Source organism: Cinclus cinclus, chromosome 11 (assembly GCF_963662255.1).
Source record: "Cinclus cinclus chromosome 11, bCinCin1.1, whole genome shotgun sequence".
Classification (NCBI taxonomy): domain Eukaryota; kingdom Metazoa; phylum Chordata; class Aves; order Passeriformes; family Cinclidae; genus Cinclus; species Cinclus cinclus.
The window spans coordinates 20,267,657-20,288,380 of record NC_085056.1 but is presented as its reverse complement, the minus strand read 5'-3'; the positions used below and the strand labels follow the sequence as shown (position 1 = coordinate 20,288,380).

Sequence of the window (20,724 nt, the reverse complement as noted above, 5' to 3'; positions counted from 1 at the left end):
TGGGTTTTTTCTGGCTTATTTGCCTGGCTAGACATCCTAGAAAAGCACTGTTACTCCTTTTCCCGTAAATTTGCTGTAAAGCACCTTAATTTCAAAGTTAGAATGATTTGGAGGGAAGGGGGTCACATTCTCCATTCTAGAGAGATCCTGCAGACACCTGTCTTTCCAACCAAGACAAGCTGACAATTAACAATTTATTGCCAACTGTTTAATTAAAAATTAGTTAATTAATTTAGGTAATTAAAGATAGGATAAAGGTGTTCACTGGAGCTTGCAAGGGTAGCTGCAGAGGTCTCTGGTGAAGGGTGGGAGACCATCAGCAGCAGAAGACACGATGTTGCTGGCTCCTGCTGGATGCTGCAGCTAACACAAACGCTGTCACTCAGGTGTTAGTTTCCAGTGCACCTGCTTCTTGGGTCCTTGGCCTTTGTCTGTCTGCCGTAACGCAGAGCGTTTTGGTTTATCAAGACACTCCTGCTCCTGGGCTCTGCCTTTCACAATCACCTCTACCTTCTTCAGAGCCGGCTTCAGCTTATGAGTCCTAGGAAGAAAGGGACTGGTATTAGTCAGATGAACATTTCCAGCCAGCCACTTTTCTGTCTCCTTGCACTGCACACCGTGTTGCATCCTCTGTCTGTGCAAGCAGTGAGCAGCAAATTAAACAACTGCACTCGCTGCAGGGAGGCTGCAGAGGTGCAAGGGCAGCAACATGACCAGCTAAGTGCCTGGGGACCAACCACAGCACATGGGGTTCCATGTGGAGAAGCAGGCCTTGCTTGTTCCAAAAGGAAGCAGAGCTAGGGACTGGCTGGTCCCCGTATCTCTCGTTACAGATTTTGCAACCCTCCAGGAGCTTAATGTTTCATAGAGTGTCTTTTTGCAGTGTCTCCCTAGCAAGGCCAGATGATGATCTTTCTGTGCTCCTCTGGGTGTTTTGCTGCCTCTCTGGGGCTGCCTGTCTCCAAGCCCACCTCCCCATCCCAGTCAGAGGGACTGAAGGGAGGGTCTTAAGGGATGAACCAGGCTGTGCTTGGTGATGGCCAGCAATAGGACAGGAGGCAATGGGCAGAATCTGAACAGGAAATTCCACTTGAACCTGAGGAAGAACTCCTCTCCTGTGCAGGTGACAGGTTGCCCAGAGAGGCAACAGTGAGGGAGTGTCCCTCACTGGAATTATTCCAGAGCCCTCTGGACACAACCCCATGTCATGTGCTCTGGATTGGCCCTGCTTGAGCAGGGAAGTGGGACCAGATGACCTACTGTGGTCCTTTCCATCCCATGCCACCCTGTGACTCAGTGATACCCATCCGAAGCGGGAGTTCTGGGCAAGTGCGTAGACGTTGCTCACCTGAAGAGTATGCTGGTCCTAAACTTCCCCACATGCTTTGGGGAGAACAGCACGTGAAAGATCTGCTTTTGGCCAGGAGGGATGATGCCGTGGCAGGGGTGGATGGAGAACAGTGGCAGGTCTTTTTTGTCATCTGGGCAGATTTCCAGGGAGGGACTAAAACGCTGCACAGAGAGGTGTTTTTGTTTGAAGCGCTGTAGCTTCTTGGAGCGGTCCTGCTGTTTGGGCTGCTGCTGCTGAGAATCCTGCTGCTGCTGCTCAGAATCCTGCTGCTGCTGCTTGGACTGCTGCTGCTTCTTGGCAAGCTGCCGCACTCCAGAAGGATGCATCTCAAAAGGATGCTCCTGCTGCCATCTGAAAGGATGCGGCAGCTTTCTGTGATGCCTCAGAGGAGTGGAGGAGAGGAACTGACCTGCAGAGAAGAAGAGAACACCTTTCAAAGACAAAATCCTATGTTCCCAGCAACTCTGCCTCCTGCTGCAGGTAGGTGGAGGAGATCTGGAATGCACTTGGAACATCTCTAGCCGAGTACGTTCAGCGGGAAATAGAGCATCTGGGAGCAGGGTCTGCCTGCAGAACACACTCCTGTGCCAAATGAGAAGAGTTGGTTTTAGACAGTGACTTTACATTTGCCCTGGAGTGGGGAACTGCATACAGACAAAGGCTGCAGGGCAGCTCACTCATTACACCATTGTTTTTCCCAGTCTCAGACTTGTCAAAGAGATGACCCCCTTCCAGGTCCTGACCCAGCGTGTGGCTCTTCCCAGTGGCTGGCTCAGCTCCTTTGCAGAGCAGAATGGGCAGAGCAAGAACAGAAGGGGTGGAAAGGCAGAGGGGGACAAGGAGAAAACTCTCCAGCTGCACTGGGGAAGATGCTGATCAAAGCGGACGTGTGGACAAGGATGCAAAAGCAATTCATGTTTCGGGGTCAAGTGGCAGGGTCTTCTCCCCAGGCCCTCAGCCACCAAGTGAAATGCCCTTACCCGTCCGAGTGGTTGAGTATGGCTTCTTCACTGCTTTACTATCTGCAGCTTCCATCCAGCTGTATTCCAGGGTTATATTTCCTGTGTTGTGTATCCTGAAACTAAAAAGCAAGAAGGAGGAATAAAAATAAAAAAAATAAAACAAGTCCAATAAATATAAAGCAAATAGTGCAATAACATTGTCTGATGGACTCCTGGTACCACTTTCTGCTGAGGACCATCTTCTTCTCCAGGCAACTCTACTATGCTCAGACTGCTGTCCTGGGTGGCCCAAAAAGTATTTCCAAGTCTGGAAGTTTAAGAAGAAAGGGCCAACGCGGTGCCCAGGACATTGAAGCTAAGAGGCTTACTCTGCACTTTAGGTCTTGGCTTGACTGCAAACTTATTCTTGAGCAGATGAGGACAAGTGACATGCAGTAAAAACAAACCCATGGCTGGTCTCAGCAGAAAGATATGGCAGCACTGAACCTCTGTTGACCACCGTCTCCTGCTTGGCTTTGTGTGCACATAAATGGGCCTGTGCTGGTTTTGGCTGGGGTAGAGTTCGGGGAAGCGGGCTCTGGCTCAGCCCTGGCAAAGGCAGCACCCGCTCACAGGGCCTTGCTGGCCTCCAGCACTCACATGTCTTTCCTTGTCTGGTTGGGCAAGGTGTCCTTGAGCTGAACCACTATCAGGTTCTGTTTGAACTCGGTGTAGCCAACAACAGCACTGAGGTACACCTTGGCCTCCTGGATGCTCTCATCCACAGTGTAAGCCGGTGCCGGTTCTGGTTCTGGGGCTGTCTGGACCATCTGCAAACAGAGGAGGGAAGAATCACTGAGCAGAGCCCACAGAGTCAGGCTGACAAGGGAATCTCTTGGCCTCCAAGATCAGCCTCACAGAGGGACTAGAAAGGACCATTCACTTCTACTTTCCTGGAAAGATGACAAGACTGGGACTGATCCGCTACAGTAGTTGTTCCTACCTGTTGATCAAAGCAATCACTACCACAGCTGTTAATATATCCATGGAGACTATAGCTGCATTCCAGTCCCTGTACTTCAGCCTTGTAGAGGGACTGTTTTTTTTCCTGGTCCCCTACAAATCCAGCAGGTCTCACAATTAGGATTGAGTTTGCCTGCTGGAGTTCTGTGGATAGAGAACCCCAAGACTGAAGACCTCTAGAAAGCACCTTTTTCTTCTTGTCTTAGGAGCAAGTGCTCTCCAGATGTCATGTGTGGAGCAACAGCCACACTGCTGGGAGCTGGGAGTGGGCACTTTGGGAAGTGAAAGATCTCACTAGGAAAGTCTCCAACTGCAGATGTGCTGACAGAAAAGAGGATGGTTTAGAGGCCTTAAAATGGTCCAGATACTCGGACAGGACTTTCACCCAAGATGAGTATGTTTGGCAATAATGACAATAAAAGCAGGAGTCTCTGGAGATGATCCTTCTCCAGACTCCTCCATTCTGTCATACTGAGCCTGGGCTACTCCATGATGAGATATCCCCCACAATACAGAGACCACAACCATACTCTGGTATCCATGCAGACAAAACTCGGAGTTCACCAGTATGTGCAGCAGAAGTGTATTTCTCTCCACTTGAAAAGAAGAGACATAGTGCAAGAGACTTAACTGCTCGTTGGTGAAAAGGCACCAAATGAGATGAAGAGATTTCTAACACCATTAAATGGGATAAAATCATATAACGTTGTCTCCCATTCAACATGGGCTGCAACACTTGTGCTTGTGGCACAGACTTCTAGTTTGTGTGTGGCTAAAGGTCCCTTGTCAAAAGGCTTTCCCCTCTTGTGTGTTTCTATCTGGTCACTGTGCATCCACCTCTCGCCTAGAATGCACTGCTGCTGAACCCCACAGACTGAAAGTTTGTGTGTGGCTAAAGGTCTCTTGTCAGAAGGCTTCCCCCTCTTGTGTGATTGTATGAGGTCACTGCATCTCCCCTAGAATGCACTGCTGGTGAACCCCACTGCTGCCCAATGTCCAGAGGAAGCAGGAGCTGCTCAGCCAACCAACAGTGATGGTGTTATGGTGGTTCTTTTTGTAAAAGCTGGGTTGGCTTTTTTGCCGTTGTGCTCCTTACCTTCTTTTTCACAGGCCGGTTGGCTGCCATGTCTTTCCTGGTGGTATCCTCCCTTGTGACAATGCACATTCGGTCCTCCCAGTCCTCAACCTTCCTTTGTGGTAGCTCAGAGTTGGTCTTGATCACCTTACATTTCACAGGGTGCCTCCTGAAGGTGGCTGGGACATCTGATTTCAAGGTGACTGTGATGTCCTTGGCACATCCAGGGTGGAGGTGTCCCATCTAGGGAGAATCAGGCAGTCAAGACCAAACTGGAAGGAAGCACTGCCAAGGGCAGGACTGACAGCGAAAGGTACTGATGTGGTGAGATGCTGTGCCAGGAATCTGCACCTCGGTGTGGATTTATGTGAACTCTGATAGACAAAAGTGTGAACAGAAGGTGCCACCTCCCATAACGTGAAGCCTTTTCTGCAAGGCTGGCAGCCTTGGCCCAGCCAAGCCAGGGACTGCATCTCCTACATGGATGGCACTGGAAGTGGCTATCACTGCTATGTCAGGACTCCCTGCCAGCGCCCAGGAACAGCAGGGCAGGGCTTGAGCAATGGGGAAAGGCAGAGCAGTCCACGCTCACCTTGGGGGAGAACTGGAATGCGGCGTCTGCCTCCCACTCAAAGCGCATGACCTTCATACTGGTATGGTTGGTGATGGTGAAGGTCCTGCTGTAGGGCCTCCCGACAGGACAGTCCCCAAACTGGATGTGATTCAATCTGACAGCTGTTAAGGAGGAGAGCAAGAGATCTCAGTATGCAGGGAGCTCCACCCGCCCCTTTCATGTGCACAGACAGCTGTATGTTCAATGCTTCCTTGCTCCAAGCCTTCCTCCCCGTGGGAGGGAGTTCCCCAGGCCTCTCCCCATCCCACCACTTTCAGAGAAACACTCTGACACATCCCTAAGCCAGCGACATGCAGCACGGCACACGCTGCTCTGCATGCATGGCTGCCACAGCCACGGGCCACCAAGTCCCATGGCTGACAGCCCAGGCCTGGCTAGAGAAAGGACACACTTGATCAGATATTTTCTTCTTCCTTGCTCCACCTTGGCAGCCTCTCCTCTCTTACCATCAATAATGTCTTTCTTCAGACTGCGCTTAGCTCTCCTCTCATCTGTGTCTTCCTCTAGTCCATCAAGGGTGAATTCATCCTTGTGGCCTTCACCCACCAGCTCTATTAGGGTCTTCTTAGAGTAGATGTCTTCCAGTAACACACAAATCTTCCCTTCCAGATGTTGAGTCAAGGTGGGTTTGAAAATGACATCAATATTTGTCGATTGCCCATGATGCAGAAGGAAGAAAGGCTTCTCTGGGGGCTTGCTCTCTGCACAGCAATGGAAATCAGAGTTAAGTGATACAGCTCTACAGAGGAAATACTTCCATAGGATATATGAGGAAGAAGAGGTTGAAACCAGCTGCCCTCTAAGCACAGGTTCTACCCCAGTGGTTCCAAACCCTCTTCCTATGTTCACGAGACTGCCACCTCCAGACACATCAGCACTTAGAGCAGCTGAACCTCACGTTGATGCCCAGCTGTCATTCCATCTGCTTCCAGCCAGTTCCAGCCATATGGAAAGCTGAGCCAGAGAGTGCTTTTGGCTTCTGCTGGCTGTTTGTGTGCTCAGGGGCTGCATCTGTTCCAGCTGGTACCTTCCCAATGCAGCAAATACCTCAGAGGGTCCACTGAGGTAGTGACAGTCCCCCCCAGCTCAACCCACCGTGTCTAGAAGAACTGAACAACTTCTCACAACTTTCTAGGAAGGTCTCCAAGAAAAGCTGGGGGGACAGAGAGCCCAAGGAAAGAAACTGTGTCTAACATCTGGCTGCTGCTCAGAGAAGCCAAGAGCAGGGCACATGTTTTCCCTCTGTGCATGATCACGCTTCATGGTTAATAAATTTACCATTTCCAACGCAGTCCTCTTCCACATCTTCAGTGTAGAATCTCTCAAGTGTGGAGCCCCTGCCTTTCAAGAAGAACGCTCCGTGCTCATCCTCCAGGTGTAACATAAACTGAGAAAAGGGAACAGAGAGCACAGTGATACTGGTGTGAGTACAGGATGGCACAGGGACTGACACCGCAGTGCTGCTGGTCCCGCAGGGGAACCCAGCACCTCTCCCACTACAAACAGCCCTTAGCACAACAGTTAAGTCAAACCAGCCAGGAAGAAAGGCTGTTCAGAGGCATTTGGATAGAACTAACACAGAACCAAACGGGACAGAAAGTAATGAGCAGAATGTAATTAAACTACAACTAAGTTTACTTGAAATGTAGTAAACTAGGATCAAATGCAATCTAATGGAACTGGGAAATCACACATCACCGTGAGAAGAAAAGGTGATGAGAAATAGGGGAAAATACTCCACCACCACTCCACCTGTGTTTAACTTAAAGAAGAAAGACTGGATGGAAAATTCCCAAGAACTCCCTTCTTGGATGTCAGTCACTTGCTTAAAATTAATTTCTCACACCTCTTCTTAGGTGTGCCATGTTTTCTGGGACCCTTCCCCTGTGCCAAAGGCATTTGTTCCCAAATCAGACCATTCCTTGAGCAGGTTCTCACCTTGACAGGTACGATGCCATTGTTATGGATGACCAGGGGGAGCATCTCTGTATCCCCCACCCGGAGTCTCTTGAAGCGCAGCACAGCATTTCCCCTCTTGCTGCGAGCACTTGGGCACACGACTGTCACCTGTGGCTCATGCCCCTTCCCACTGATGGTGAAGGTCAGGGTTTGGGGCTTAATTTGCACAGAGCTGCAGGAGAGGCACAGAAACAATTTCAGCTGGCACTAACCCATTTCTCTCTGGGCAAGGGAAGCAGCAAGCGCCACCCACAATGTTTTTCCCTGCCTGGTGCCCCTGTACCCCACAACACAGCCCCCCACCAGCCTCTTCCCAATCCATGCAGGGCCATTCACAAGAGGAATCTGCTCCAAAGAGCCAGAGCCTTCCACAATAACAGTTATAATTTCACTTAATTGAATCATGCAGTACAGCAGGTAAATAATGAGGCACTAGATGAGATATGGCAAATCCCCTGGCTGCAGGGAGATGAGACATCTGCAACAAGCAAAAGCACAGCAGGAAAGCAGTACAAAAGCAAGGAGGCAAAAGTAAATCATCACCATCAATAAAGATAATTTCCAAGAACAGTAAAAAAGCAATTTTGTATTAGGAATGAGACTTCTCTTGTTCCAATTCAGCCACTAAAGGCTTGAGGAAGGACCGGTCAAAGCCCCACTAGAGAGGTCCCAGGGCAGAGGAACTGGGCTCCTCTTTCAAACCAGCTCCAACCACTCATATAAAACAGCTTAATGAATGTCAGGGAATCACAGAGGATCACTTAATTTTACTGAAACAAACAGGAAATTTTGACTGCTGACAGGCTGGCACCAAACTGCTTCATCTTAGCCTTTGTCCTTGGATACCCAGAGCTCAGCTGCAGCACATCTCAGTAACTTCCAGTTGGCTACCTAATATTTCTGTGTCTTCATAGTTCCTCCTCCAGGCTAAACCATCAGCCTCATTTTTCTGCTCTTTCTAACAGCTACTGCCTCCCAGATCAACTCATGCCAAGTACTCTGCCTAAGGCTACTGAAAGCATTAGAGCTAACAAGAGATCTGTGCCTTCCCAGTGGAGAGGCAGTTTTCAGTGAGGCCACCCCCAGTATTCCACTGGCAATTTACCTTTTTGGGATGACAAGGGAAGCCTTGAAAATACAGCTGTAGTTCTGCTCCTCCAGTGGGGTGAAGGTCACCGTAGCAATGGCATTGGATGAGCCAGGAATGGACATCGTGTCAGGATACAACTTGAAAATGTTATTGATAGGGCTTTTTTCCTTGGGGAAACCCAGAGAGAAAAGTTAGGAGAAGGCACCTTTCCACATGACATGGTTGTATTCGTACATGCATTACTGAGAACAGCCCCAGACAGTGTGTCATCCTTCCTGCTTCCCGAGGCAGGCTCCCTCTCTCCCAGGGAATGCTGACTTTGTGCTAAAGCATTGTGTGTTTTGAGTGCTGGCAGCTGCCCCAGCATATATGGAAGGTGGGTGCTGCAAGGAAAAACCCTGCAAATAACCTAGAACTGGCCTTCAAAGAGAAGGAAAAGCCAGGGAGCCCGAGGAAATGCTCTGCTTTGAGCCCTGGCATGTCAGTTCATAACAGCCCCTCTCTGAGTGTGCTTCCCACTGAAGACCCAGAGGTGTGAGCCAAAACCTTGCCTGGGACATGCAAAATTCAACAACACATTCAACTGTTCCCTGGCTCTGCTGCTCTCCCTTGCAGTTTAACCTGCACTAAGCTAGACTAGTCTGGGCCACAGGAAACAATCCATCTGGAGAACAAAACAAACTCTCACAAGGCCTTTAGAGGGCAGCCACCACTTTGGTCTCTTGATCTTACCTTTCCAGGCAGGGGTTTGATGGAGAGGACCACGTCCCATGGCAGACCACTTGTATTGTAGATGCTGAAATGAGCTTCAGCCTCTTGCCCAACCAGAACCTTGGTGAAGACGAATTTGTTCTCTTCTCTGACAAACAGACCCGTGCCTTTGACTGACCGCAGCTTGCAGCTGAGGTTGGTGCTGCTGCAGATCGGGTACTCCTCGAAGGTTAACGTGACATCCTCAACAAGTGCTGTGGACAGACAAGAGGAATGAGCGTGGAAAAGCCTCCCTGATGAATTTATCTGCACCCTGCTGGCCTCTCAGAAGGCTTGATGAGCCCCTTCTGCCGACGTGACTGCTAAACCCAGGTTTGGGTGAGGGAGCTGGCTGTGAGGATGGAGCTCAGTCATCCTCAGTCTTAGAGAGCAGTGCTTTCCTTTTATCCGTCCATGCATCCCTCTCAGCCTGAGAGGGATGAGTCCACTGGTAGACTTGAAGAGGGCTGGAACCTCTTCAAGGATTTTAAGGTGGGACACCAGGGCTAGTGTGCCTAACCTAGCAGCAAGTTGAGGTACTGATCAGCAGCAGGTGTGACCAAGGGAACCTGTGGACAGGACGTACCTGGGAGGCAGGACTCGGCAATCAGGGTAAAAGGAATGCCCAGGGGATTGTCCTTGGGGTCTCTGCCTGTGATGTCAATGTAGAGCTGCCCCTCACATGTCCCCTCCTGCCCTGCGAGGCATTCCACTGTGATCTTCTGCTGGCCCCATGGAGCGACAGAGCCGGAGCAGGGGGACACCGTGAACATGCCAAGACTGAGGTAACCCTGCAGAAAAAGTTCCAAGAGAGGCTGATGGCTAATAGCTGTGCCCTGAGCACCCCAACAAAGAATATGTCCTGCCTTGGCCTCCAGCTGGGGCCAAGTACCCAGTCCCAGGGCAGGGAAGGATGAATCCATGGCCCAAAGGCAGCTCCAGGCTGAGACCAACAAGCCAAGAGGAGCTGCAAGCATGTCACAAGTGACAGAGAGAAAGGAGTTTGTGTGTACAGAATGAAGGTGGTAGCTGTGATCCTTCAACCTCCAGAGGTAACACAGGACAGTAGAAATGGCTGTGAGAAATGATGGGAGAGAGGTAAGGGACTGGGTAGAAGAAAAAGCAATGTGTTCTGAGCTCTGTGGACTGGGATTTTAGTGGGGGATGTTTTTGCTTCTGTGGTGTTCACACACCTATGCTGGCTAGCAGCTGTCAAACACAGGACCTGCTCCCCTCTCTTGACCCCACAGCTCCAGGTCTGAGCCAGAGTACAGGACTGTCAGTGGGACTGAGCACATCCTGGACTCCATCCTGAAGACTACATCCCACCCTGTGGTGATCAGCCCCCAGCCTGGGCACAGCAGCATGTTCTCACATCCCCTGCAGCAGCACTGCTGGGGAGCAGGAGTCACCCACCTGTGTCAAGGAGCTTGATTTCAGCTTTGTTCCTGATGGAGAGGATTCCTCTTGCTTTGAGCTGAGGAAGGAGAAAGCAGAGGTGTCTGTCATGCTGAGCTCCCCTGCCTTTCTCTGAGGTCAAAGCTGGCTTTCCTCCCCACAGAGGAAAGCCTTCCTGCTGCTGATGGCTCCCAGAGAGCAGCCTGCAGCACCCAGTGCTCGACAGAGCAGCTCTACCACCAGCTTCATAGTACACATGGGGACACCAAGGTGATGTTTTGCTCCCTCTCCCCAAGCCAGGGATGCAGATGGATGATAGCCCAGGTCTCCTGGCTGCCTGCCACATACCAGCCATGGGGTGGTGCCTCCTCAGACAGGAAGGGTGGTGCAGGGCTTCTCATACCTTTTGCTTGCCAATGCAGATGCATCCTCGGGTGCTTGGAGGATGTGGAATTTGAAGTTGAGCATGCCTCTGTTCTCCAGCACAACAGTCTGGGTCTTCTTGGTGCCCTTGAGCATGGCCCCAAAGTTGATGGGTGAGGCAGGCTCAATACTGTACTTGCTGTACACAGCTTTTGCCGACACCCTCACTGGGATGGTGGCAACAGTCTGGCTTCCTTCCCCTGAGCTGGCATCTGTCACCTGTGTGCACAGGAAGGGGTGGTAAACAAAGCCAAGAGGCCAGCTTGCTCTACCCCAGTCGCCAGCCTCCACCCCAGGCCTCCATCAATTTACCCTCCCTGTTTAAGCACCTCCTCCAGAGTCAGATTCTCAGCTCCACTTAGGAAGCCTCCCAATGGTTTTGAAAGACTTTGTGTATGTAGGAGAGAGGATTCTCCAGTTAAAGCCTTCCTTCCTTTAGATACCTATCCTGTTGATGCTCCCAAAACACCGTGTGATAACAGAGCCTGGCCCAGGGGGCTCACCTGGCAGTACAGGATGGGTTTGTTCTTGAGGAGCATTTCCCTTGTGGGGTGGAAGACCATCTCAACATTCACACCAGGCTGGGAGGCAATCAGCATGCCCGACTGAGGCTCAATAGTGAAGTGGGATGCCAAATCTTGCATCCTGGGACCTGCATTCTTCAGCACAAAACTGAAGGGGAGAAAGGGAAGGAATGGAGATCTCTGCAGTTAAAAGTATACATCCCACCAGCACAGCCAGGACTTTGTATAGGACCAGGGAAAAAAAAGAAAAGGGAGAGTCCAACTCTGCTCAGGGAATCCTGGATCTTGTCAGAGAGTGCAGGCAATCATGAGATTACTGCAAGAACCCTTGACACCAAAATTTTTCATTCACTTCTTTACAGAGCCTCAGAAAGAGAAAGGAGGTGACCATCAAAGAAAGGCAATGAATCTCAGCATTTCAGTGGCTGACATTTCTGGGACTCTCCTTTGGGTTCCTCCTGGGCTGTGGAGAACTGCTGGATTCTCTGGTATAATAGTTGAGATTAGAGAGCCCTAGTTTGATATTTACCAAGAGGTAGCCAGCATTGAAACACGTTCTAGCCATTGACAGAGGCAGAAGGCAGGCCTGGCGACCCCAGGAAAGGCTCACTACCAGGCAGCTGGACTCACCAGTACTCAATGTTGTACATCCCTTTGTTCTTTAGACTCAGGACTTTCTTCACATTTTCCAGGACATTAATGGTTCCAAATTCCAAGCTTCCATCTGGACCTGCAGAAAACCCGCAGAACAAGGTCAAACACGGTATTTGTGAGCTGCTGCAGAATACACCAGGTCACAAGCTACATGGAGGTCTTGGCACAAAACCCTTTTCAGCAAGTTTCTGTTCTTGAAAGTGTTTTCAGCTACTTGTCTACCCGTTCTCTTCTTACTCAAAATATCTGCAAGCTTAGTAGCTAAGCCTTAGGAGCTTGGCTTCCATTTCCTCACTTCCAAGCACAAATCCAATTACTTTATATGCTGTGCTGAGCCTGTGGCAGTTGCCAACTGCCTGTTCACATCTCTGTGGTTTCAAAGCCCCCAAATCCAATCTGCACGTGAAGCTGTACACTTGAAAGGTCAGAGAGGAGGGACTTAAGGCTGTCAGTGCCCTGATGAGGTTTTATTACACACAGCTTGCAGGGTATGTGCTTTATGTATCCATCCCATCCCATCCCATCCCATCCCATCCCATCCCATCCCATCCCATCCCATCCCATCCCATCCCATCCCATCCCAAATGCTTTGGTCTCCCACCTCCCAAGGCAGTGCAGTGCACCTGGACTGCTTTCTTTGGGAGGCATCCACTGACCTTCAGGCATGTCGATGCTCAGAGAAACATCACAGACTTCTGCAGAGATCTCAATGTCTTCAGCCTGAACAATCCCCAGGACGTTTCCTGTATCTGAAACCTGAAGCAGCAAGAAACAAACATTGTTCAGATGATTCTTTTAGTAGACAGCCTGTAAGTCCTTGTCTCTGCTGGCTGCTTCCTCTGTGGTCTCCCTGGCTTCACAAATGTTGGTGAACTCACAAGCTTTGTTTGCCTGCCCCAGTGGGATTCTGCTGCAGAAAAAAAGCCCTATCAGCCCAAATCTGTGCTCCTATAGCAGGGAACACTGCTGCCAGAGCATCCTTGAGAGGCACAGGGATGTAAGAACAACCACGAGAACTGTGAGGTGTCTCAGAGCAGATGGCATTGACATGCCTCTCCAATCACCTAGCACCCTCTCTGAAACTCAGCCCCTAAACCACGGGGAACAAAATCCCAGCGGGAGTGTTTGTTGCACTATGCAAGAGGTTCAGACAAAGTCCAGGAGGAATGCAGAGATAACACTGCAGTCTGTACAACCAAACAACAGCCTTCAGCCACTCACAGGGACAAAGTGGTTGTGGTACAGGCTCAGGATGCAGTGTCTGGTTATCTGGGGGGATGTGGATGCACTGCACGTCCTGGCAAACGCTGTGTAGAGGCAGAGGTTGGGGTCACAGCACCCTTGAATCTGTCAGGTGCAGCTCTTCCTGAGTCCACCCCTAAGAGCACACAGCTGCAGGGCAGGGCCCAGTCCCTCTCACCTCTAGTCGCAGGGTCTTCTCAATGCTGCCAATCTGCTCGGCCTTGAAATTCAGGGTCACATCAAACTCTGAGCGGGGATCAATGATGCCGTTATCTTGTGACAAGGAGAAGGCCTCAACAAGGTCATCCAGCCCAGTGAGCTTCCAGGCCATGGGCAGTAGGGTGTTGTTTTTCAGGACCAAGGTCCTGCTGTCAGTCCTGCAGAGACAGGAAGGCACTTGGCATTATCTGCTGGACAGTCACACCAGCCTCACCACTTAATGCAACTTGCAGCAGCTCCATCCATGCCCGGGAAACCAGGTCAAACATTTTCTCTTTGTCACAAGTCCTGGAGTGCTTGTGGGAGGACTGACCTGTGCAGAAGCAGCTTGTCAAAAGACAGCTCCAGGGGGCTGACCTCCAGCATCACGTGCACCCCATGGCAGCACAGGCTGAAAACCACTGGGTCTGGGTTCTTCTCAATGCAGCAGATGAGTTTGTCTTCCAGGAAGCCAGGGGAAGTGGGGTATGCCCAAATGGTCAGCTCCTGGACCCGGCCCCACAGAAAGAAATAGAAAGAGCACTGTGTGTGAGCAGGAGGAGCAGCTCCTGGGCACTTGTACAGTGCCTGCTCTACCTGCCCTCCTCCTACCTGCTTCTCCTCTGGTTTGAGTGTCATGCTGGGAGGGTCCAAAAGAAATGTCTCTGCTTTCCCATCATTCTCAAAGGAGAACTGGACCTCTGCATCCACAGGGGAGTTGTTGAGGATGGTTATATTCTCTGAGTTGCCGGGACAGTTCCGGGCCTTGTACCTGTCCACAAAAGGGGAAAAGGCTGCAGAGGAGACTGTTGCCTTTGCCACACGTCGAGGAGAGCTCCATGTGCACCCAAAGAAGCGGTGCTGGAAGACCCAGTTCTAACAAACAAGTGAGGGAAATGGATCCCAGTCAGGGGCATGGACGTGTGCTCATCCTTGCCTTACTTTGATGCCTTCCCCTGGACTTGGTGCCTCCACCCCAGAAGCCTGATGATGCTCAGGCCACTTCAAGAGTTTTTAATACAATATAAATTCAAAGGTGCCTAGAAAAACAACAGTACACCAGGCACATGGGTTCTTTCCCCTTCATGGGGTGCCTTCCCTGCAGGGTATAAAGAAAGAAAACTCCTTCTTTAAACTCCTTTCTTTTGTAAAAAAACTTTAGTTAGTCTCTTTCATAAAAGTCATGAAATTGCTTTGGATTTCATGCGTTAGCTCAGCATCTGAGAAGGAAATTTAAAGCACCAATTCCCAAGAGGAATGCAAATAGATAACAAGCGACCCTTCTCTCAGGTGTGGAGATTACTTTGGAGTGAAAGGGTTAAAGAGGCAAAGAGAAATCCCAGATTATCCATCAACCTGGCTAACAACTGTCTTTTATTTTTTTTAACTATCGGGATTTCATTTCCTTGCATTGCCAAAATAGACCTAGCCCTCCAGAGCTCCCATGGAGACAAGAACTTGATGTTAAATATTCTTAAAATTAAAAAAAAAATGACAGTAAAAGTAGAAATACACAATAGCTTCAATGACAGCGTGTTTAGGCAGACTTTACCTAGCAGTGAGGATGCAATGTCATCACAGGAAAATGTACATGATGCTGTACATTCCCCCTGACACCCATTGGCAGGTGAACCATAAATCTTATTATTAATTACAGATTAATGAAAGGTTCACAAAACCATCTACAGAAGAATTGCTCAATCAGGCTACCTGCAGAGCTCAAAGCACCTCTAAAACCACCATACAGTTCATTCCCTACAGGGTGAAGCTGAGATGTGGAGGGGGACAGAAGTTGCCCCCCAAGTCTCCTTTGGTCTGGAAGCAGCATGCGGCTCTGGCCACCAAGGCGGCCACCAAGACACCCACCGGGTAGGCAGAGCAGCTCCTCCAAGGCCCATTTGCCTCTTATCTGCTCAAGTTCACACATCTGTGGTCCTTCAATCCCATGTGTCTCCCAGGACTCTGCTGGGGACTGCCCTGGATTGTGCCAGCAGGACAGCATGTCTCTCCAAGCATGTCCAGGAAAGAACAAGGCCCAGCAGGGAGCACATACCACTCTCTTGATTTCCCACACAGCAGAGGTCCAAAGTGGAATTGCTTTGTGCTCTCAACATATTCCTTGAAGATGATTTCATCTGCCTCCATGGTCTCCCTCCACTGTGGAAACACCAGCCTGGGCAGAGAAAGTGGGGAAGAAGGAACTATGAGATGCTCCAAGTAGGAAATGTAGTCAGAAAGCCATAACCCTTCCTGGTGGCTGAGGCACCATCTGCCTTCCCAGCTCCCAGCACAGGAAGAGATGCTGGGTGACCTCAAGCAGCACCACCTGCCCAGGCCAGAAGCACCAAGGGGCAGCCCTGGCTGTGAGTTCAGGGGGCAGCAGTGTGGGAGGCTGCCAAGGGCCAGCCTTACCGCGGGTTCTGGCTGATGCTGGGGTACACGCCCGTGCCACTGCAGGGCAGCTCGTACTGGCGCTTTGTCTCCACGAGCTCAAACCTCAGCGTGTGCTCAAACTTCCCTGGCCTTTTGGTGGAGAAGTGGACCTTCAGTTCCACCTCACCGTGGCCAGGCACTATCCATCGGTACTGTTTCAGCCTGGCAATTAAAGAGGAGGCTTCAGACATTGCTAAGGAGCAAATGAAACAAGGAGGGTGCACTGGCCATCCCGTGGAGGCACTGGCACAGGGTCACTGTGGAGCTGGGGATGACGGACCTTGTTTGGCAAGAGGACCAAGAAGCAGAGGCATCACCTCTTCCCATGTGGCTCACCTGTGGAATTCTGTGGGGGTTGAGGCTCTTTTCAGCACACTTTTGGATCTGGTTGCAGAGGAATCCTGGGGACTTTCTGTTCTGTGTGTGGAGATCTGGTTCTCCTTTGGAGAGTTGTCTCTGCTGGCTGCTTTATGTGTCTTTGGTTGGCCCTCGGCAGAACTGCCCTTGGCATCTGGGGCCTTGGCCTAAGGGGAGAGAGAAAAGGGAGGGACAGGTGAGCCCTAAGACATCCCCATCCTGGAAAGCAAAGCAGGTATTTCTCAACCAATGGAAGAGAGAATAAATAAACAAATAAGTCCACCTGCCCAGGGTCTTGGTCTTCCTTACTGGTGTTTGTTTTACCTAGGACACCCCTTCTCACTTCAGGACCCTGTTCTCAAAGGAAGTTGACAGTTTTAGGTGATTTTTTTCCCTCTTGTCTTACAGAACTGCTCTGTCTCCCGCAGAGCTGTTGCTTTTGTCCCATCCCTGACAGAAAGGAGACCTGCAGACACGGGGCCCCATCACATCTTCACTACCTCTCCACAGTGATCCTTCTCCATCCAACCTGTCCCCCATGCCCCCATCTAGCCTGGTCCCTGCCCTGGCACCTTCAGTGCCAGCACCACTGGAGCACCCACCCGATTGTCTTCCATAGCAGCACCTTCCGGTGCAACAATGGTGAAGGGCTTCACACACTCTGCAGAACCCAACCACTCCTCTGGGTAGTTGACTACGGAGAAGACAGCAGCAGGGGGCAGGGGAGGCCCTTCGGGATGCAGTCCCAGATGTCTCAGCATCTAAAACAGAAGAGAAAATCCTGCTTATACTTCTGTTGCCTTCATCCTCACAGCTCCTTCTTTCAAGGCACTGATCTTTTGGCAATGGGGTTTTTGATTTATCTGAAGTATACAAGTGCTTTGTTATGCCCAGTGGGGTGAGCAGGCTCCAGAGCAGAGGCAAGAGCTACAAGCAGGACTGGGACAGAAACCTCTCCCAAGTGACTCAGCTGAAGAAAACAATGACCATGAGCTGCCCTGTCCTGGGACCATTTCTAATGATTTCCAGGCTGGGAAACTCTGAACAGATGGGATACTTGTACACAGAGCACTCCCACTTTCTGCCCACTGAGGGATGGATGGTGATAACCTCCCCATCCACACAGATGCTACAGAGTCATTGTGGAACATCATCAGGTGCCTGGACAAGGCTCTGTGCCATTGTCACCTGGGGGGACACAATACTCCAGGATCCAAGACCACAGCAAGCTCAAAATCTGAGCCTTGCAAGGTTTTACCTTATCTTTTGTTGGCAGCCTCCCATCCCTCAGGATCTCCCTAATCATGGCCTTTGGATCTGTGACCTGGATGTCCAAGCACCACACCCCGACATGCTCATCTCTGACAGTCCCTTCTGCAACTTCGCTTCGTGTCTCCAGATGAGATGACTGAAGACTCCTTTGGCCTCCACATTTTTGTTCAGGCTTCTTCTCCACCTTCTCCTGAGGCTTTATGGTCTTGTGAAGCTTGTTTTCAGCTGAAGGCTGGGATGTGTTTCCATTCTGGATCACAGGTAACTGTACAGAACCCTGAATCCTGTCACAGGAGGAGAAAACCTGTGCATTGTCCTGCTGCGATGACTCATAGATCTGAAACCTCTTCTCCATCTCAGCAGAGTACTCTGGGATTTCAGTTTCCAACTTCTCTGGGGCTTTGGGTTCCCTCTTCTTTGGGGCTTTGGCTTCGTCCTTCTTTGTGGCTTTCGGTCTCCCCTTCTCTGTGATTATGGTACCCTCCTTCTCTAGAATGTTGATTTCCTTCCTCTCTGGTGTTTTGCTTTCCTTCCTCTCTCGCTGTTTGCTTTCCTTCCTCTCTGGGGGCTTGCTTTTCTTCTTCTCTGGGGATTTCCTTAATTTCTTCCATGTTTTTGCAGGCTGCTTCCCCAAGGAGAAATCCTTCTTTTCCTTCTTCCGCTTCTCTTCCTCCTTCCGCTTCTCTTCCTCCTCTAAGGCTTTTGCCTCCTCCTCAAGCTTTTGAGCCAGCCGCTTCAGCTCCCTTCAGCAAACAAAATAGAAAACATCTCTGAGAGTCACCACCACAAACCTGCGCTCATCTCTGAGAGTCACCACCACAAACCTGGGCTCACTAGTCCTGGCTGGCCCTGCACTTTACTGCTTGACCCTGAGGCCAGGCAGAAGCACAATCTTCCTCCACCCACACAAATTGGGAACATCCCAAGTGAGGGGAATGGTGGAAGAGGCCCTCCAGCACCAGCCAAACCTAAGCTTTGCCATCGTAAGGTCTCGACTGTGCAACCTCCCTCTTAAGGCACACCCAGACAACCCCATCACACTGCAAAGGCTGATCCACCAGCTCTCTGCACTGATGACTGAAAACGCCCTTCATCTCTTGACTTCCCAGTTTAAACCAGATCACAAATTGCTAACATCTGCTTATCCCTCCTACAATTCTAACTCAATTCATTCACCCCACTTCTCCCTGGGCATAGCCTGCTCCTTAATGACAATAAGCCTATCAGTCACAAAGCAAAGGCTGCAGGAACTCTTCTCCTGCAAGACATGCTCTTGTCAGCCAGATTTCCTGCTGGAACCCAGCTGTAACCAAGGCAAACTGGTGCTATCTGCCATGGAAACAATTTGAAGCAGCCTCGTCCGTCTCCTCCCCATGAAACCAACTTCAGCCTGAGCTGAAAGAAGTCCTGATGCACAGGCTTCCTTTAAGCAGCCTCCTCTCCCAGCTCCACACTTTTCCTGTGTGATCTGAGCTGAGCTACCTTGCTGGAGCAGAGCTTCTCCTGGGTTTGCCTACTGCTGCAGCTGCAGGGGAGCCTAAAGGACATGAGCTTTTATGGATGGTGTCCCACCATAAGGAGAACCCTGGCAGATCAGCATTGCAAGGACCTCATCTGTGGCAAGACCAGCACCAAGGGTTTGTCTGGGCCCCACACCTACCCATACCACAATCCCACTGTATGGGTGAAGAAGAGGGATGATGAAGAAGGTGTAAATCAACATCATAAAGACACTTCTACAGGTAGTGCCAAGGCAAACCCAGAGCCCAGCTCCCTGCAGGCAGCATCTAAACTGGGAGAGCTCACCACTAAAATAGAGAAGATGTTTTATCTCAGCAGAAGAAGATCCTTCCTCTCTTGGGAGCCAGGGAGCTAAGAGTGGCCGTCCTGTGTTGCTGCTGGCCTTTGCTATCAAACACCTCTGAGCTCAGAGTCCTTGGAGCAGGGAAACCCTGCAGGGACACTACCCTGAGCAGTAACCCATGGAAGGCTTACTCACCTCTCTCTCTGTATACACTTCCTTTCTGGTATTATTTTGTCCACTAGAGCTTTCTTCTCAGGAAGGGCATCATCCTCATCCTCATCCATTTGCAAGACATATTCTGTGCTCCTCTGAATAGGTTTTTTCCTCTGCCATTCTTTAGCACAAACCAGAGGAGAAACCATGAGTGACCAGAAGCAGAGCTGAGTGCTCTGGGTCAGCCGCAAGGATTCACAGCTTTTCCCAACCCAGCCTATCATACCAGGAGATGCTGGGGAGCTCATATCCCTGCTCCAAAAATCAGACAATCACCCAAATTATGGCTGGGCAGTGAGCTCCTGTGCTTTGCCTGGCTTAAGCGCACCAAGGCTGAGGACAGTCTTTTGTCACTGAGCTACAGCAGCTTGCACTCGTGCCCACGCTTTAATGTTAAGAGATTTGGGTGAGTCTTAAAACCTCAGATCTCCTGCAACTCTGAGATGAGTGCTGGTTACACTGAGGTCGAAGGTAGAAACATTAATAAAAACATTTCTTACAAGCTCTGGCTGCAAACCCAGATGCACAGAGATAAGGTTGAGGGCTTGAGAGAGAAGCTTTGAGAGGGACAGATATATCTCACCTTCCTTCTCTCTTTCAGCTTCCTCCTTGGCTTTCCAGGAAGCATAATCCTGATGCAGGTTCACCATGTAGATATGATGACGATTGTTGACAGCTTTGAATACACAGAGCAGAGAAGATTCCAGGCTGCTTGTGAAGAGGCTCTGCAAGCCATCAAAGACCACTCCCTTGGAGCAGTCTTCATGCTGAGAATAAAGGGAAGAGCAAGTCAGCCATTGCACGCAGGGGGCTCACAGCTGGACAGTTAAGAGATGTCACAGGGCACCAGCTATCCTTGTTCCAAGGGCATTAGCTAAGAACGGCTTGGATGTGTCCTTAGGCTCTGCCAACTAGGGGCATCTGCAGCTTCCCCCAAGGTTCCCTGCACACAGTCCAGGATCCTCCAGCAGCACGTACAGACCTCCTCCTCCTCTCCAAGTCATACCCCTCTGCCTGTCTCTCCAGAGCAGGAACGTCTCCTTTTCCCCCACCCCACACACCTTCAGCCTCTCACAGAGGATGTCCACCAACAGGTCCTCGGGCAGCACACAGCTCAAGCAGTTCAGATCTTCCCCATGACTGCTGATGATGTTCAGCTGCTGTGGTGCAGGAGCAGCGGAATCTGTGAACTGTAATGTGGAGCATTGTTAGGAAAATAAACCACGGTGGAAAGCCCTGAACAATTCCCACTGCTGGGCTCGGAGCTGGGGGTTCACACTAGTGGAGAGTAGAACAACCCTGCAGTGCAGGCTGGAGCTCCAGGTGAAGGGCCCATCTCTTGGCCAGCAGGGACCTGAGTCTGCAAGCCCCCAGTGCAGCCTC

General features: G+C 50.6%; 1 protein-coding gene across 1 annotated transcript in view; it reads right to left on the bottom strand.

Moving 5' to 3' along the window:
* Positions 1-261: 261 nt before the first annotated feature.
* LOC134048152 (hydrocephalus-inducing protein homolog) overlaps positions 262-20,724 on the bottom strand; it is a 74,814-nt gene continuing 54,351 nt past the window's right edge. The window contains exons 41-71 of the mRNA XM_062499751.1: positions 20,403-20,501; positions 19,925-20,108; positions 19,324-19,462; positions 18,031-18,067; positions 17,311-17,589; positions 16,655-16,813; positions 16,032-16,219; positions 15,675-15,857; positions 15,316-15,435; positions 13,875-14,034; positions 13,597-13,769; positions 13,243-13,441; positions 12,479-12,578; positions 11,799-11,898; positions 11,148-11,316; positions 10,625-10,863; positions 10,240-10,300; positions 9,410-9,614; positions 8,806-9,038; positions 8,089-8,240; positions 6,963-7,155; positions 6,303-6,411; positions 5,471-5,725; positions 4,983-5,125; positions 4,412-4,633; positions 2,953-3,122; positions 2,332-2,432; positions 2,029-2,130; positions 1,349-1,481; positions 406-541; positions 262-357 (exon numbers count right to left, since the gene is read on the bottom strand). Coding sequence (XP_062355735.1) covers positions 262-357; positions 406-541; positions 1,349-1,481; positions 2,029-2,130; positions 2,332-2,432; positions 2,953-3,122; positions 4,412-4,633; positions 4,983-5,125; positions 5,471-5,725; positions 6,303-6,411; positions 6,963-7,155; positions 8,089-8,240; positions 8,806-9,038; positions 9,410-9,614; positions 10,240-10,300; positions 10,625-10,863; positions 11,148-11,316; positions 11,799-11,898; positions 12,479-12,578; positions 13,243-13,441; positions 13,597-13,769; positions 13,875-14,034; positions 15,316-15,435; positions 15,675-15,857; positions 16,032-16,219; positions 16,655-16,813; positions 17,311-17,589; positions 18,031-18,067; positions 19,324-19,462; positions 19,925-20,108; positions 20,403-20,501 — 4,839 coding nt within the window. The remainder of the gene's footprint in view (positions 358-405; positions 542-1,348; positions 1,482-2,028; positions 2,131-2,331; positions 2,433-2,952; positions 3,123-4,411; positions 4,634-4,982; positions 5,126-5,470; positions 5,726-6,302; positions 6,412-6,962; positions 7,156-8,088; positions 8,241-8,805; positions 9,039-9,409; positions 9,615-10,239; positions 10,301-10,624; positions 10,864-11,147; positions 11,317-11,798; positions 11,899-12,478; positions 12,579-13,242; positions 13,442-13,596; positions 13,770-13,874; positions 14,035-15,315; positions 15,436-15,674; positions 15,858-16,031; positions 16,220-16,654; positions 16,814-17,310; positions 17,590-18,030; positions 18,068-19,323; positions 19,463-19,924; positions 20,109-20,402; positions 20,502-20,724) is intronic.